The sequence below is a fragment of the Pristis pectinata genome, chromosome 21 (assembly GCF_009764475.1).
Source record: "Pristis pectinata isolate sPriPec2 chromosome 21, sPriPec2.1.pri, whole genome shotgun sequence".
Taxonomy (NCBI): domain Eukaryota; kingdom Metazoa; phylum Chordata; class Chondrichthyes; order Rhinopristiformes; family Pristidae; genus Pristis; species Pristis pectinata.
Window position 1 is genome coordinate 32,199,814 of NC_067425.1, and position 17,819 is coordinate 32,217,632.

At 44.8% G+C, this 17,819-nt stretch overlaps 1 protein-coding gene across 1 annotated transcript in view; it reads right to left on the bottom strand.

Moving 5' to 3' along the window:
- Positions 1-304: 304 nt before the first annotated feature.
- LOC127581385 (ras-like protein family member 10B) overlaps positions 305-17,819 on the bottom strand; it is a 100,346-nt gene continuing 82,831 nt past the window's right edge. The window contains exon 3 of the mRNA XM_052035760.1: positions 305-575. Within this exon, the coding sequence (XP_051891720.1) occupies positions 305-575 (271 nt within the window). The remainder of the gene's footprint in view (positions 576-17,819) is intronic.

Consider the following 17,819-nt stretch of genomic DNA (forward strand, 5'->3'; position numbering starts at 1 on the left):
ATTGCTGAAGTAACCAATAGAAATAAATTAAAGATGGTTGTACAAGATAGATAAGGGGCTAACTTTACAACTCAGCTTGAATGGTGCAGAACCGCCGTAACACACGTCAGGAGTGGCGAGAGGAACGTGACGTAGGCCGCAGATGGGGCCTGCTCGTTGCCGCGCCCGCATCCGAGGCGTACGTGCGGCTGGCTCGAACCACCGTACGTATGGTAAAAATCTACCCGCTACGTATCCAAACACCTCCACTGCCCTCACGGCGATGCAGTGACACACACTGCAGAGTCCCCAGCGGAGGAGCGGGTCACATCACACTGCAGCGGTTCCGCCGCAGCGCTCCCTGAAAGCGGATGGCAGTGTGCATGTGCCTGCAGCGGGCGCAGCCGATGCTCTTTAGTAGTTCATTGAACAGCATGAGGATGTGCCAGTTGTACTTGGCCGAACACTCGATGTAGCCGCACTTCCAGGTCTTTTTCACCAGGTTGGAAACGTTCCGCCTGGGAATGACGCGGCCTCTCTGCAGGTCCCGTTTGTTCCCGACAATGATGATGGGGACCTCACTGGTTCCGATCACCCTGGGTAGGAAGAACAGAAAGAGAAAAAGAGAGAGGCCTCTGGATAACCAGTACGGTAATTTAATCGCTGCACCAATACAGTTAAAGTTTCATTATTGTAACTTGTTTTGAACATCCGACATTACGGAAATATCAGAGATACGGGGAATTTAAGGCACTGAACCCACAGCAGAGACAGAGACAAGAAGCCCAGTCTCTGAAGTCAACGTGGCTCTCCTGACTCCCAACTTCATCCAACGCTACAGGTTGTCCCAGCTTACGACAGGGTTCCGTTTCTTTATTTATACAACATTGGTAACAGGCCCTCCTGGCCCAATGAGTCCGTGCCGCCCATTTTAAACCCCTGTTAACCTACCTGTACGTCTTTCAAATGTGGGAGGAAATCGGAGCACCCAAAGGAAACCCACACAGACACGGGGAGAATGTACAAGCTCCTTACAGGCAGCGACAGGAATTGAACCCCGATCACTGGCGCTGACCACTACGCTACTGTGCCGCTAGGCTCCTTGTCCTTAAGTCAAACTTTTCTCCTCCCTATCATCCACATTATTTGCCAGTCCCTCTACCATGCCCCCTATATTAAGTTTGATTTATTAACATGTACAATAAAAATATTCAAGTACTGACTCTAGATGAAACACAACCAATTTTGGATCCAATTTGTCACTGTTGCTTGGATATCATGCACCTCTTTAATTTTTTGGCCCACTTGCCATATGGGATTTTCTGAAAAGTCTGACTGAAATCCACGATGACCACATCAAATACACTGCCCTCATTGACCCTCAGTCATGTTATGTAAGAATGACTTTCACTTAACAAATCCTTCACAAGAATTAGTGTCATTTCTAGGTAAAGAAGTTTCTTCCAAATTTTCTTTTTGATAACACCATACTGGAAGGGAATGCAGTGCTCTTTGTCCAGGTCCATTCTTTGTTTCTGTGAACTGTTCCTAACCCGAACAGTTAGCAAGTCCCACGCGGCAGGAGACGTCTGCAGCCCCGCAGCAGCTGACAAATCCATCCTCACCGGTCTCCCGAACGCTTGTTTGTATGTATGGAATACGGGTGTTCTTAACCTGGGGAGTACCTGTATCAACATATCCTTCGCTAGTAAAAATGAGTAAGTAAATAAATAGATAAATGAGGAACAATGGGGTTGATCCTCATTTATCCAGTTCTTTATTTACTAATTTTCAGGGTTGGTGTCACTGGTAAGGGCAGTATTTATTGCCCATCCATAGTTGGAATGAATAAATCCAAATAATGTATATATATCTCAGTATATGCAAGTATTCCACTTAGCAGGAGAGGCCCTAATAGAGGTGGACAAAATTGTGAGAGGCATTGATAGGACAGATAGTAAGAAACTTTTCCCCATAGCAGAGATGTCGAAGACCAGAGGGTATAGGTTTAAGGTAAGGAGTAAGTGGTTTAGTGGGATTTTTTCACCCAGAGGTGGTTGCACTGCCTGAAAAGTGGTGGAGGTGTGGACTTTCACAATATTTAAGAAGCACCCTTGATCTACCAAGGCATATAAGGCTACAGACAACACACTGGTAAATGGGATTAGTATAGGCCAAAGGGCCTGTTTCTATGCTGTCTGACTTGATGATTCTCTGAAAATTCTTACGGCATTATAAAAGGAAATCCCTTTATGAAAGTGTCCAACTTTCTGCGCAGTTATCAAGCTGCATCTGTAGATGGTGCTGTGATAGTACTTTCACGTGTAGAGCTCCTTCCATCCCCTCGGTAACCTGGCACTGGCTGTTCAACAACTTTTCCACTCAGCACTCAGTTATATCTCATCCCCACAACCCACTCAGATGCTTTCTGGAAATGTTTACGACTACCATTCTCATCTTCAGTAATTGAAACTTAGTGAGGACGTTTCTAAAATGAAAGTAAAGAAAATGTAATTGTTTTTAAGGTATTTCACAATAACAATTAGATTTGGCCACCGACTGGACCTCTGGCCTCACTACATGCCTGCACCGTGCAGTGTGGTGCAGCCTTCTGCCCTTGAAAGCCTCGACCCCCTGGTGGAAATCTTGAGGTCTCTGATGGCTGTGAAATGAGCCAGAGGTTGAGAGAATTCTACTCAGATGAAAGAAGAAATTGTACATTTTAGTGGGATTGAACAGCTCTGTAGGAAAAAGAAGGGTTAATGCTCATATGTTAACCCTGCGGGGTGAGGTGGAAGACGACGAATTGTTTAGTTTTCTCCCGGCTGACGGAATGAAGGCAGAAGTGAAGTCCTGTGGAAACAAATGTTCTGAAAAATCATTAAACTTTCCATTAAAACCAGGTTACTAAAATAAAGGTTACACGGAGAGTGGTGGGTGCCTGGATCACACCTGCCAGGGGTGGTGGTGGAAGCAGATACGATAGTGGCGTTCAAGAGGCATTTATGTGAACGTGCAGGGGATGGAGGGAGATGGATCATGTGCAGGCAGATGGGATTAGTTTCATTTGGCATCATGGTCAGCACAGGCATCGTTGACCAAAGGGCCTGTTCCTGTGCTGTATTGTTCTATGTTCTATGTTCTTAAGATGGATCTCCAACTGTATCTGTCCTTAAGTTCACACTACTTTCACACCGTAGCCTTTGCTGTGTCCTCAGCTGTTCCCCGATATCAACTGGAGAGAAAAAGGGCAAACAACATGGCAAGGGCTGGTGTTAGACCAGAGGACTGGGAAGGTTTTAGGATTCAGCAGTGAAAAACTTCAAAGCTCGTAAGAAGGGAGAAGATTGATATTGAGAGAAAACTGGCATAGAATATCAAAATAAATGATAGGATGGTTCTACAGATATATAAGTAGTGAGGGCGGCTAAGGCAAGGGTTGGACTTCTGGAGAACAAGGCGGGTGAATTAATAACAGGAAATAAAAAGTGGCAATAATGTTAAATCAATCTTTTACGCCAGTCTTTGCCACAGAGGACACTGCAAGTATCCCTAAGGTAACATTTGGGCTAATTTCAAAAAAACAGGAACAAACTTGTAAAAAATCTCAATCATAAGGGATACAGTATTAGAGAAACTCATGGGGCTAAAGGCAGACAAGTCACCAGGACTGGCTGACCCGCACCCAAAGATTTTAAAGGAAGTGGCCGCAGAGATGGTGGACCCTTTGGTTGAATTTTTTTCAAAATTCACTAAATTCAGGGATGGTACCAGAAGGTTGGAAAACAGCCAATAAGGGAGGAAGACAGAAGGTGGGGAACCATAGGCCCATTAGTTTAATGTCTATTGAGGACAAAATGCCAGAGTCAAATATCAAAGAGGAAATAATCATCCAGGAAAAGTGAACGTAATCAAACCTAGTCAACAGGGTTTTGTGAAAGGTAAATTATGTTTGACAAATTTGCTCAAAATCTTTGAGGATTCTTTGGTGGAATGTTGATAGAGGGGAATCTGTAGATGTAGCGTATTTAGATATCCCAAAGGAATTTGACAAGGTACCACAATAGAGTTTGGTGAATAAATTAAGAGCCCATGGTACTGGAGGAAGTGTGCTAGCATGGACAGAAAGCTGTCTGTCACATAGAAAACAGAGACTTGGAATAAATGAGTCCCTTTCAGGCTGGAGGGCTGTAACTAGTGGGGTAGCCCAGGGATCGGTTCCAGGCCCTCGACTGCAGTTCCATTTATAACCAGGGAAAGGAACGAAATGTGAGGTTTCCAAGTTTGCCAATGATATGAAAATATATGGAAGAGCATGTTGTGATGAGGACATCGTGATTCTGCAGTGGGATGTGGATAGATTGAGTGATTGGGCAAAAACTTGGCAAATGGAGTTTGATGTGGGGAAGTGTGAGGGGACTCAGAAGGCAGATCATTTTTGTTACAGTTGTACAGGGTGTTGGTGAGACCACATCTGGAATATTGTGCACAGTTTTGGTCCCCTTACCTAAGAAAAGGATGTAGTAGCTTTGGAGGAGTCCAAAGGAGGCTCACCAGGATAATTCCAGGGATGAAAGGGATGTCCTATCATGAGAGGCTGGACAGTTTGGGCCTGTATTCATTAGAGTTAGAAGATTGAGGGGTGACTTTGTTCAAACAAATAAGATCCTCTGTGTTGATGTTAAGATGTTTTCACCAGTGGAGGGTCTTGAAGAAGGGGCCAGAGGTATAAAGTAAGGGGCCGGTCATTTAAAACTGATGTGTCCAGAAATTACTTCTCTCAGACAATGGAGAATCTCTGGAATTCTCAGCTCCTGAGGGTGGTGGAAGATTAGATATATTTAAAGTAGAGATAGTTAAATATTTGAAAGATCGAGGAATTGAGGGTAATGGGGAACTGGCACAGAAGAGGAGTTGAGGCCAGTATAAATCAGCCATGATCATATTGAAAGGTGGGGCAGGCTTGAGGGGCCAGGAGACTTACTCCTTTTTTTGTGTTTTTGTGTTCATAAACATAGGTTTGCGTACACACAGATACACACACTGGTACAACACGCGCACACATACACACACATACACACATTCTCTCCACGTCCCTCCCTGTCAGAATCCCTCAGGATCTCATATCTTTCAATCAAGTCTCTCCTCTCTCTCCTAAACTGTGGATACAAGCCTAGTTTTTCCAACGTTAGTCCAGTAAACCTTCTCTGAACTGCCTTTAATACAGTTACGTCCTTCCTTAAAAAAGGACCCCCATAATCCACACAATACTCCAGATACGGTTTCATTAAAGCTCTATATAACTAAGGCATTGCTTCCCTACTGGTGTATTCAATTCCCCTTGCAACAGATGATTAAATTCTGTTAACATTCCTCACCTCTTACACTACCCTACTTATATGACTTCTGTGAATCATGCACTAGGACACCTGATATCCCCCAGCATCTCAACGTTCCGTGAACTCTTATCATTGGCACTTATCATCTTATCATCACATCTCTTATCATCAGCAGGCACGGTAGTGTAACGGTTAGCATAACAATTTACAGCGCCAGTGACCCAGGTTCAAATCCAGCCACTGTCTGTAAGGAGTTTGTACATTTTCCCCGTGTCTGCGTGGGTTTCCTCCGGGTGCTCTGGTTTCCTTCCACATTCCAAAGACGTATGGGTTAGGAAGTTATGGGCATGCTATGTTGGTGCCGGAAACGTGGCGACACTTGCAGGCTGCCCCCAGAGCACGACGCAAAAGATACATTTCACTGTGTGTTTCGATGTACATGTGACTAATAAAGATATCTTATTCCATGGATAATATGCTCCTTGTTCTCCCTGTGAATGGACACATTTTCTGCTTTATATATGAATGAAGAAACATTTAAATAAAATCCCTTCAGTGGATGTATAAGATCCTTGCTATTAAGATATAAGATATTTTAAGATATTTATTTATTAGTCACATGTACATCGAAACACAAAGTTGAAATACATCTTTTGTGTAGAGTGTTCTGGGGGCAGCCTGCAAGTGTCGCCACGCTTCTGGTGCCAACATAGCATGTCCACAACTTCCTAACCTGTACATCTTTTTAGAATGTGGGAGGAAACTCGAGCACCCGGAGGAAACCCATGCAGACACAGGGAGAACGTACAAACTCCTTACAGACAGCAGCGGGAATTGAACCCGGGTAGCTGGCGCTGTAATAACATTACGCTAACCGCTAAATAAGAGCTGGAAAAATCTTTCCTAGCCCCAATTCTAACCCCTTCTGTGTGTGAATGCAAAATGAAAGATTCCCCACTTTGTTTGTTAGGCTAGTCTTTGTGTCTGCAAGACAGCAAGCACCATACATGGCAAATCTCAGCAGAGTCAGTCTGAGGATTCTGGGGCAAGGTTTCCAAATGAGGGTGACCATAAATTTTTACTTTGAAAGCAGATCAGGCACACGTGCTAGCTTGCTACTTGAAGTTTGTCCTGCAAGCAAAGCTGTGAAGAAAGGTGCCACTAACGTGGGAGATTTGACCTCTAACACCCTCTGTTCCTGAAGCTGAGTGGCATTAGAGAGAACAAGAGAGTTCACAAGTTCTGATTTGGACCCAGTGTAAGTGAATTTTGAGCTTTTTATTTTAGAGCATTTCAAAACAACTTTTCAAAGGAGATTTCTAGTGCCATTTTAATGATGGAAAAATGGTGCAGACAAATTTCAAAACCTGAGATAAATACTCAGTATTGAACTATAAGCTAGAATTAATCAGGGGATTCAAATAGTATATACATAGAATAATGGATGTGGGGGAAAAGCTAATGGTTGTAAATGAGTGACCTTTAAATGGTGTGCTTAAAGGAGAAATGCTCTGATCCTACACAGTTAGGGGACACTAGCCCTCCCCAATGAAATATTTGTAGACCACAAATAGACTAAAGGGTTTACTGTGTATTAATTCCAGACCCTTGGAGTAATGAACACCTTGGAGTGATTACAAATTGGAATCAAGTGGTTTTAATTCTTTGAAGGCATTTTGCTGCGAGCATCAGCTGTCCCTGGGGTTTATGTATGATTACATTCAAACTGAAGTTTGTGAAGTCTACCGAGAAATGAATCAAAGCCGTTTTCAGTAAAATTTTGAAGTACTAACGCTCATTACTATCTCCGAACGCACACGGCAGGAGGCCGGTGTAGTGAGGTTAAGAGCTGTGCAATTAGATGGCTCTCCACCTGACAAGGTTTTGCGAAATCCTCCTAATTTTGATAGTCATACCTGGACAATGTGTGGACAGGACCCGAGAGCATCAGGGGCAGGGCGGGCAGGAAGCAAGAAAGCTGAATCAGCAACCTTTCAGCAGTTGAGTAATGAGTGATAGGAAATCCTAAGCTACTTCAAAGGAACTGGGGGGAAAATTATTGCAATGTACCTTTCAACATACCCATGTCCCACTTAGGACAAAGGAAACCACCTGTATTATCCAAGAACAGATTGTTCCTGAACTTGCCTTTGATGGTTCTTGAAGTCATGCATTTCGAGAAGGTCAAGGGATTTCCGTGTTCCCTATCCTCTCCAGATAATGGCAGGGCAGTTCCTTCTGTAGATGCCCACCATCCTCCTTGTGGGCAAGTAGGGACGGCCAGTGAACACTGACTTTGCCAGTAACATTACCACTGGAAAAGTCTTTGGCTTGGGTTTGGCAGCCCCCAGCAGGAGAAATGTTTATCACCACGAAGAGTCACAACTGGCTAAAATACTGAGGAACTCTGGTAGATCTTAATCACAGGTCAAGAGCTCTGAAGAATGGTTCCTTGACATGAAATTTAACCCTGCTTCTCTCTCCACAGATGCTGCCTGACCTGCTGAGTGTTTCCACCATTTTCAGATACCAGATGAGATATCTTTATTAGTCACATGTACATCAAAACACACAGTAAAATACATCTTTTGCGTAGAGTGTTCTGGGGGCAGCCCACAAGTGTCGCCACGCTTCCGGCACCAACAACTTCCTAACCCATATGTCTTTGGAATGTGGGAGGAAATCGGAGCACCCAGAGGAAACCACGCAGACACGGGGAGAACGTACAAACTCCTTACAGACAGCAGCCAGAATTGAACCCGGGTCACTAGCGCTGTAATAGCATTGCGCTAACCACTACACCCTACAATTTTTTGCTTTAAGTTGACTGTACACCTACCACTAAGAAGCACAAGGACAGGACGTGTTTGGGAGGTGAGGTTTCCTCTCCCAGTCACACACCGTGCTAACTTGGAAATGTGTCAAGCTAAACTGAGCTGACCAATAAGTGTCAGTTCCACAGGGAAACTAACTTCCCTTCCCACTGAGGTATCTACCATTGAGCTCAGTAAGAGAGCATTTACCTGCTGTGCATGTGGGGAACGGGCCAATACAAAGTGTAATTCAAGGGCTGAACAGTGGAAAAAGGTAAGTGTTGTGGTGCTAGTCAGCGTTCATTGGCTGTCCCTACTTGTCCAAGGACAATTTTGGGAAGTCAAACCGTGGTAGGACTTTCACAGTGAATGGGAGGGCCCTGGGGAGTGTTGTAGATAGATAGTTCCCTGAAAGTAGTGTCACAGGTAGGCGGGGTGGTGAAGAAGGCTTTTGACAGGCTGGCCTTCATCAGCCATTGAGGATAGAAGTGGGGATGTTATGTTGCAATTGTACAAGACGTCAGTGAGGCCGCACTTGGAGTATTGTGTTCAGTTTTGGGCAAGGGCTTAGGCTATTTTACATTAGGTCAATGTATCTGTGGGCATTTTACAGTATCTTCAGTATTATTCACCTGATAACAGTCAAAGAGAACTGTCAGTGGTCATCATGCTATCCAGGGTCAGGGCCCCAGTGGTACACTACTTTGAGTCATCAAGTAATATAGCATTGGAAGCAGACCCTTCAGCCCAACATGTCCGTGCCAGCCATCAAGTACCTATTTATATTAATCCAATTTCCAACACTCAGCCCATGGCCGTCCATGCCATGGTGTTTCGTGTGCTCACCTAAAATGTCGTGAGAGTGCCTGGCTCCACCAAACAGGCAGATTTCAACCGGCCTCTGGTGAAAAAGTTCGTCCTCCTGCCCCCCCCCCCACTTTAATCCTATGCCTTCTGGTTACAGACACCTCTGCCGAGGGGAAACGTTACTTACTATCCACACCATCTATACCACTCATAATTCATAATTTTGTATACCTCAGTCAGGTCCCCCCTCAGCCTCCTCTGCTTCAAAGAAAACAAACCCAGCCTGTCCAGTCTCTCCTCATAACTGAAATGCTCCATCTCAGGCATCATCCTGGTGGGGAGGCACGGTAGTGTAGCGGTTAGCGTAACGCTTTACAGCGCCAGCGACCCGGGTTCAATTCCGGCCACTGTCTGTAAGGAGTTTGTACGTTCTCCCAGTGTCTGCGTGGGTTTCCTCCGAGCGCTTCCGTTTCCTCCCACATCCCAAAGACATGCGGGTTAGGAAGTTGTGGGCATGCTACGTTGGTGCCGGAAACATGGCGACACTTGCGGGCTGCCCCCAGAACACACTACGCAAAAGATGTATTTCACTGTGTGTTTTGATGTACATGTGACTAATAAAGATACCTTAATCTTAAATATCTTCTGCACCCTTTCCAGTGAAATCATGTCTGACCAAAAGTGTGGAGACCAGAACTGCATGCAATACTCTGGCTGTGGCCTAATCAATATTTCATGTAGATGTGCCATAATTTCCTTGGTCTTATATTGTGTCCCCGACAAATGAAGTTAAGTAAGCTGTATGCCTTCATAAACATTCTATCTACCTTTGCTGCTGTCTCCAGGAATCCTTGGACATGTTCAACAAGGTCCCGATATTTCTCAGTACTTACTCGGGTCTCAGCCTTACTTGTCGTCCCAAAGTGTATCTCCTCAGATTTTTCAGGATTAAATTCCATCCACCATTCCCCTGCTCATCTTACCAACTCATCAATATCGGATGACACGAAAATGGGAGGTGTTGTTGATAGTGAAGAAGGTTATCGTAGATTACAGGGGGATCTTGATCAGTTAGGGAAGTGGGCCGAGGAGTGGCAAATGGATTTCAATACAGATAAGTGTGAGGTGAGCATTTTGGAAAGTCAAACCGGTCAATCCACTATGAATAGTAGGGCACTAGGGAGTGTAATGGAACAGAGGGACCTAGGAGTACAAGTGCATAGTTCATTGAAAGCGGCATCACGGGTAGACAGGGTGGTGAAAAAGGCATTTAGCACACTGGCCTTCATCAGTCAGGGCATTGGGACATCATGTTGCAGTTGTATAAGTCGTTGGTGAGGCTGCACTTCGAGTACTGTGTACAGTTTTGGTCACCCTGTTATAGGAAAGATGTGGTTAAACTGGAAAGAGTGCGGAAAAGATTTACGAGGATGTTGCGAGGACTAGAGGGCCTGACTTATAGGGAGAGGTTGGACAGGCTTTATTCCTTGGAATGGAACATAGGAGAATGAGGGGTGAACTTATAGAAGAGGTTAAAATTATGAGAGGCACAGATAATGTGGACGGTAACGATCTTATTCCCCGGGGTAGGGGAGTCCAAAACTAGGGGGCATAGGTTTAGGGTGAGAGGGGAAAGATTTAAAAGAGATCTGTGGGGCAACTTTTTCCACACAGAAGGTGCTGAGGATATGGAACTAGCTGCCAGAGGAAGTGGGTGAGGCAGGTACAATAGTATCATTTAAGAAGCATTTGGATAGGTACGTGGAGGGGTGGGGCTTGGAGGGATATGAGCCAAATGCAGGAAATTGGGACTAGCTGGGTGGGCACCGTGGTCGGCATGGACTGGTTGGGCCAAAGATCCTATATCCGTGCTGTATTGCTCTATGACTCTATGACTCTAATATCATTCTGAAGCCAAAGACCAGCCTCCTCATCATCAACAACAGAACCAATCTATGTATCATCTGCAAACTTACTAATCAATCTTCCCACATTCAATCCGGCCCGTCAATGTATGCAGCAAATAGTAATGATCCCAGCAATGATCCCTAGGTAATCCTCTGATCACAGGCCTTCCATCACGAAAACGACCCTTGACCATCACCCTCTGCCTCTTATCACCAAGTCAATTTCAAAATAAAAATTCAACTTGCCTTGGTTTCCATGGGCTCCAACAAGTCTCCCATGTGGGATCTTGTCAAAGACCTTGCTGAAGTCCAGCTAGACCACACCAACTGTACAACTACCTCTTGCATGGAATGGAGGTGGGAGATGGCGGGGGTGGGAAGGAGACTACAGGTGCCAGCCCAGAAAACAGGCCTGATCTAGCCTGATGTGCTCATTGCCAAACCCTCCTTGCCACTGGATCTCAATCCTGGAAGTCCCTCCTCAACGGCACCGTGAGAGCACCTTCACCAGCTGGACTGCAGCGGATCAAGGCGGCAGCTCAACACCACCTTCTCAAGGGCAATTAGAGATGGGTAATACGAGCTGACCTTGGCAGCAAAGTCCAGATCTCGTATGTAATTAGAGAATGTCGAGTCTCCATTATATCTCCATGGCAACTCCCTGAAGGGAGTTTTGTGGCAATGAATGACATACCCAATTATGTTGTGAGTACTGAGCCAATTTTCTGATGGCTTACCGCTGGTAGGCAATTCATCAACCAGTTCCACACATGGTTCCACCCATGACCCAACCTGAACCTGAATGGTTCCTGAGCATGTAAACCCGACACAGGGAGTTGGGGCCTTGGCTCAAATACCTGTCAATCAACCAACAGCTGACCAACTAACCAACCAAACACCCGACAAATTAACCAATCAACCAACTGATCCTCATTATCCTCCTACCTACCTACCAACCAGCTAACTGCTGGAGGAACACAACGGCTCAGGCAGCATCTGTGGAGGCAGTCAGATGGTTGACATTTCAGGTCAAGACTGCATCAGGACCAGGCACCAGTGCTGATGCAGGGTCTCAACCTGAAACATCGACCATCCCTCTGCCTCCACAGATCAGATGCTGCTGGATCTGCTGAGTTCCTTCAGAAGTTTGTTCTTTGCTCCAGTACAACACCTGCAGTTTCTCTCTCTCTCTCTCTCTCTCTCTCTCTCTGTCTCTCTCTCTCTCCTCTCTCTTCACTGCTACAGTGAGGCCAAATGCAAATTGGAAGAGGAACATCTCATATTCACCTGCTGAGTACTTTCAGTGTTCTGTTTTTTATCACTTGATCGTTTGCCAGTTGGAAGTGTGCCATTAAACCAGAAGACAGATTGAAAGAAGCAAGACTATCAGGAAGCAAGATTAACAATAGCTGATTCAGTGTCTTTTCCAAAGCAATAAAGATTAAGAAATGTTAACTGTTCCCTTCAATATCGCTGCTCATTGTCCTTGAAGAAAGGGTTTTATACGAGATATAAACTCCTTGAAACCTTCAATTACACAGCAGTACACAGAGAAGAGAATCAGGGAACAAAAGGCAGCCAAGCAGTTTACAAACCTTTGCATCAGCACCAACAATAACATCAAGCACATCAGTCACAGATAGATAGCAACTGGTAGTACTGCAGTCTCAGGCTCAATCACCCACATACCTTGTAGTTAACATAAAATGACAGCAAATTTACAGACTCAAGTGACAGCACAGGTGAGGCTTTTCAATAATTTTATTATCACCTGGATATCTAGTGGGGAAACAGACAATAGTGTAGAGCATCCTTATTAGCTTAGTTCCCACTAAACACCTCAACTGAGTTTGTTACCCTCAGCAGAAGCCAGTATTGGGAGAGGTGTTTAACAGGTGACCAAGTCACTGTTGGATAATTTATACTATTGCCACCTTAGCCCACAGACCCTTTGTCAGCTCATTAGATTAGCTGGATCCTAAAATCTATCAACTTAAAATTAAGAAAATTGTGGGTCATTTTATAGCATTACCACCTTTAAGGGTACTAAAACAGCATTATGTCTGAGATGGTCGAAGGTCACAGACCTTGGTGAAGACAATGCAATGTGAGTGTTGGCCCTTCAAATAACATGGATTTAATGAAACAGTGTCTGTTATTCTGCAAGAGAATAAGAACTGTTGTTTCTCCACCACTGAGGTCAAAATCGCCACAGCCCATGAATTTATCATGTTGCACTACTGTTGGCATAGTGTGGGAGGTTTTAAGCTGAAAAAACAACGGTAAGAAGTACAAACAAATCCCCTGGATGATTGTTAATACACCCCGAAACATGAACAAAGTTCTTCCGCTCTGGGTTAAGCCAGTTTTCAACTGCAGCACAATGTTCTTCTTGGAGTTGTACAAGTGAATTTCTAACCCAATGGTTTTCCAAGGCTTCTGGAGCACAACACGGTTAACATTGAGCTTCCCAAGTACTTGAAAGAAGCAAACACTGAAAGAGAAGAAGGAGAGTACCCTCATCATTCCTGATACCCCTTGAAGTACAAACTGACCATGGCAGATGCCACGCATTTTCCTCTCTGAGGCACCACCTTTTCAGCTAACAGTTATGGAAGAAGGCATGGCTTTAAAATGAAAGTACTCTTGCAATCTGCAGCAGCCCTGCACAGTATACCATTCAGGTTTTGACTGAAAGCAGAATCAAACTTTTTGCCACAAGATATTTCAAAGTCCTCACATTCCCTAGTGTCAGATTTAGCATTGTGTTATTGCGTTCTTGATAAAGCATTTCTGTAAATAATACATGTTGTGATGAGTTGAAGAGTCACTGCTTCTCTCCTGCTCTTTTCATTCTGTTTACTTATCCTTCCTGTTTTGTTTTACATATTTTATTTCTGTGCCCCGACACAGAGTGGAACCTCTCACATATCAGGCCGAAGGCGAGATGGACAAGTCGACAATCCCCCCCTTAACTTGCTCAGTGAGGAAGCATTACGTTTGTACTTCCCTAAGAGCTTAGCTACAAATAAAACAAAATGCATTTGCAAACCAAATTCTCCACAGTTAACACGTTAATGAATCAATGGGGAGAAGTCTGTGCAAGCCACGTGTAACAATGAGAGAACTGTTTTATTTTCGGAAAAGACATAGTGTATGAGCTCGTTTGGCTTCAGGCCTGCTTAGTTGCATCTCCTGCTGCTACTGAGGCTTAAGCTTCTGTTCTGTTTTGGCTTTCTGGCATTCACAAGCAGGAAGGATGCTGGTCTTTGCTCAGGTGAGAGGCAATGACCAGTGGGCAGATGCAAGTACTTTATGCAGATGGGACCTTTTCAAACAGGACAACTTAGGTTGGACTGTAACCAGATTGTGTACTGAGTCCTCGTGGGGGGATATTCAATTTTGGTTGCATTCTTAACAGATAAATTGCAATTCCCTGAATGGAATCCTTACTGTCCACAGCAGCTTTCATGTGGCTTGCAGTCAAACAGCAGCTTGTAGTAAAAGTTTCCTGAGACAATTCACCAGCCACACAGTGAGGAGAGCATGGATATTGTACAGCAAAGAACAATCTGCTGGAGGAACTCAGTGAGTCAGGCAGCATCTGCGGAGGCAGGGTGGACAATTGATGTTTCAGGTTTAGCCTCCACCCAAAATGTCACCCATCCCTTTGCCTCCACAGATGCTGCCTGACCTGCTGAGTTCCTCCAGCAGATTGATTTTTGCTCCAGACTCCAGCACCTTCTGTCTCTTGTGTCTGCATGGCTATTGTACATGTGGGATAGTTTCTGTGGATCCTCAATTTCCATCAACCTCACTGAACACCATCAATCGCATTAACCCTGTCCGGATCCTGTACCTCCCTGTCGGGTGTGAGAGAGTCCTGATAGACCCCTCTCTCTTATGTGACCCCAACTTGCATTGAACGACTCATCTGGCAAACAATGTGTCTCTTAAAGCAGAATACAAATCTTCCCTGCCAACTTTACAGGATTCCTCTACAATGGGAACAGTTTTATGTTCCTTAAAACTTGTAAGTTCCTTGTAAATCACTATCTTAGCTGACACTTTGTGAGTGCCACAATGGCCAAAGAAGAAATGGGAAACAAGTGGTGATGGATCCGATCTGCGAGACCCAGCCTTTTGGTTAGGGCTCAGTACATTTGGAGAGTGAGACTCCTGGGCGATGTTATTGGGCGGCCACACAGTTTGGCCCTGAGTAGAACTCTTTTTAAACAGAATGCAAAATTGTCAGGGAGAATTCCATGCAGAGAGCAGATGTGGTGCTGCCTCCAAATACATGCACTGTTTTTAAGAGGCAGGCACATGAAATATTGTCCACTGATCTAGTGCTTAGTGCAAGATAGTGACTTGGATATTTTTTAAATAACAGATTAAAAAGTGAAAAGTACATATTATAGGCTAACATTTCCCAGGGTAGTTTGTCTGTCTAGGGTGCAGAAAGCGGGATCTTGTGACCAGAGACACTATCCTAAGTGAATATGTCTTCAGCAGAGTCGCACTCTTTCTCGCTGGGTCCAAGGCCTTCAATGCAGATTGGAATTGTGTAAGGAAGAGGGGACTATCAGGGAGGTTTGCTTCAGACTCTGTCACACCTGACGGGGAGGCACAGGATGAAAATGGGGTTGGTGCGACTGATGGCCTTCAGTGAGGAGAATCCAAGGAGATGGAGAAAGATGATCCACAAAAACTGTCCAACATGTTGTTTGCAAGGATTGGGATAATGACTATCAGAAAGTTAGTTCAATTGCAGGGGTTGGGGGACGTGATATAATGATGGTATCTCCTCCTGAGAAGTGGCTGTACCTTGGGTCAGCACTGGGAGTTCATGAAATCAGGTTATAGATTCCACAGCCTAAGATTGGAAAGACGACACAGAGGAACAGCTTTCACCACAAAGGATAAGATCACTTCACTGATGAGAGGAGTAAGCCGGCAGTAGAGACTTTATGCATTGTAGATGTCCCAACAATGATCTTCCAAGGTTCTCTTGATTCAGGAACCATTCCTTTAGATTGGAAAAAGGCGCTGGTCCCTGTGCTATTGAAGAAAGATAAGGGAAGGAAATAAGGCAGTTATAGTGCATGGCAAAATAGAAGCAGGAGTGGGGTGTTTGGCCCTTTGAGTCAGTTTAACCTTGGCTGATACTGACACTGATATCTCAAGGCCACATCCTTGCTCTCTTCACCGACCCCTTGGTGCCTTCTGTGTCTAGAATCCTAATGACCTTCTTCTTAAATATATTCAGTGACTTGGTCTCCACAGCCTTCTGTAGTAGAGGATTCTACAGGTTCACCATTGAGTGAAGAAATTTCTCCTCCTCTCAGTCTTACCTCAGGTCTTGTGACTCTTGGTTCTAGACCCCCTCAGCCAGGGGAAACACCTTTCCTGCTTCTGACCTGTCAACTGCCCACCAGGTTGCCTGATACCAGTATGGAAATTATTAGAGTGCATCATTAAGGAATGAATAAACACCTTAAAGTTCTTCAATTGATCGGATACATCTACTGCTGATTTATAAAGATTAGATCTTGCCTGACAAACTTGCTTGAATATTTTAAGGAAGTGGTGAAGAGCGAGTGTTGATGGTGCTATTGATGTGGACTTCTAGAAGATATTTGCTAAACTCTGTCGCAAAAGAATGTAAATGGAAGTTCACCATCCTGAACAGACAGACCTCAGTAGAGGTCTCCGCTTCAACCCCACATCTCCATCTCAATGAATTCCAAGCTTGACATCACGCTGAACTCTTCTTCCACCATCTCCATACCCATTACTTTGACCAGGAGCCTTCTACCCAAACCTTGGACCCTTTCACCTATCTTCAGAACCCCTGGACATCTCCCTCTGGACAATTACCCTCTCTAGATCTATTCATTGCTAACTACCAATGTGACATTGACTGTCTTGACTTTTCCACTCTCCTCTCGTGCTCTAACCAACCCCCTTCTGAACTTGGAGCACTCAGTTCACTAAGAACCAATACTTATATCATCTTCAAACCTGCTGACAAGGGTGGTGCTGTTCTGCTCTGGTGAATTCACCTCTATCTCGCAGAGGCCAGATGTAAGCTCTGAGACACCTCCTCATACCTCCCTTTGGATCATGACCCCCACCATGGAACATCAGGCCATGGTCACCCAGACAGCCATGGACCTCATTTCCTCGAGAGATCTTCCCTCCACAGCTTCCCGACTTGCAGTGTCCTAGTCCCACACAGCCCACTTCTACCTCTTGCTCAAGATCCACAGGCAGGACTGCCTTGGCAGATCCATTGTTTCACCCTGTGCTTGCCGCACAGAACTTACTTCTTCCTATCTTGACTCTATCCTTTCTCCTCTGGTCCCCTTCTCCACTTTGACTGTTTCCATTTCCCTAGTCCCAACAGACTCGTCTTTGCCATGGGCGTACGATCCATCCTCCAAATGTTACTGTTGGCTACAGAAAACAACCACGAAGGCTAATGATTGGCTAGCCTTTACACCGAGAGGGCCGGGGCACAAAGGGTTAAAAGTTCAGGCTGATGTTTAGGGAGTGCTGCACTGTAGGACTTGCCACTTTTTGGATGAACACCTAAACCACGGCCCAGCTGCATCATGTCCTCCGACACTTATTTCAAAGAAGAGCATGGGAATTATTTCTGGTGTCAATCAATCAACATCACAAGAGGTCCTTATCACACTAATGTTTGTAGGAGCTTGCTTTGTGCAAATCGGCCACTGTGTATCCTTCATTATAACAGTGAGCACACATTGAAAATAATGCAACACTTTAAAACGCTTGAGATATCCTAAAATTGGGAAAGGTGTAACAAAAACTCAAGTTCTTCACTTCTTACTTTGAAGGGCTCCAACCTTCATTAACAAGTTCCCTTGTTGCGAATGGAAAGGAGATACTGTCTGCCTCTTTATAAGGTGCAGCTGTGAGGGAGCCTTAGTTTGAAGATGAAAAAC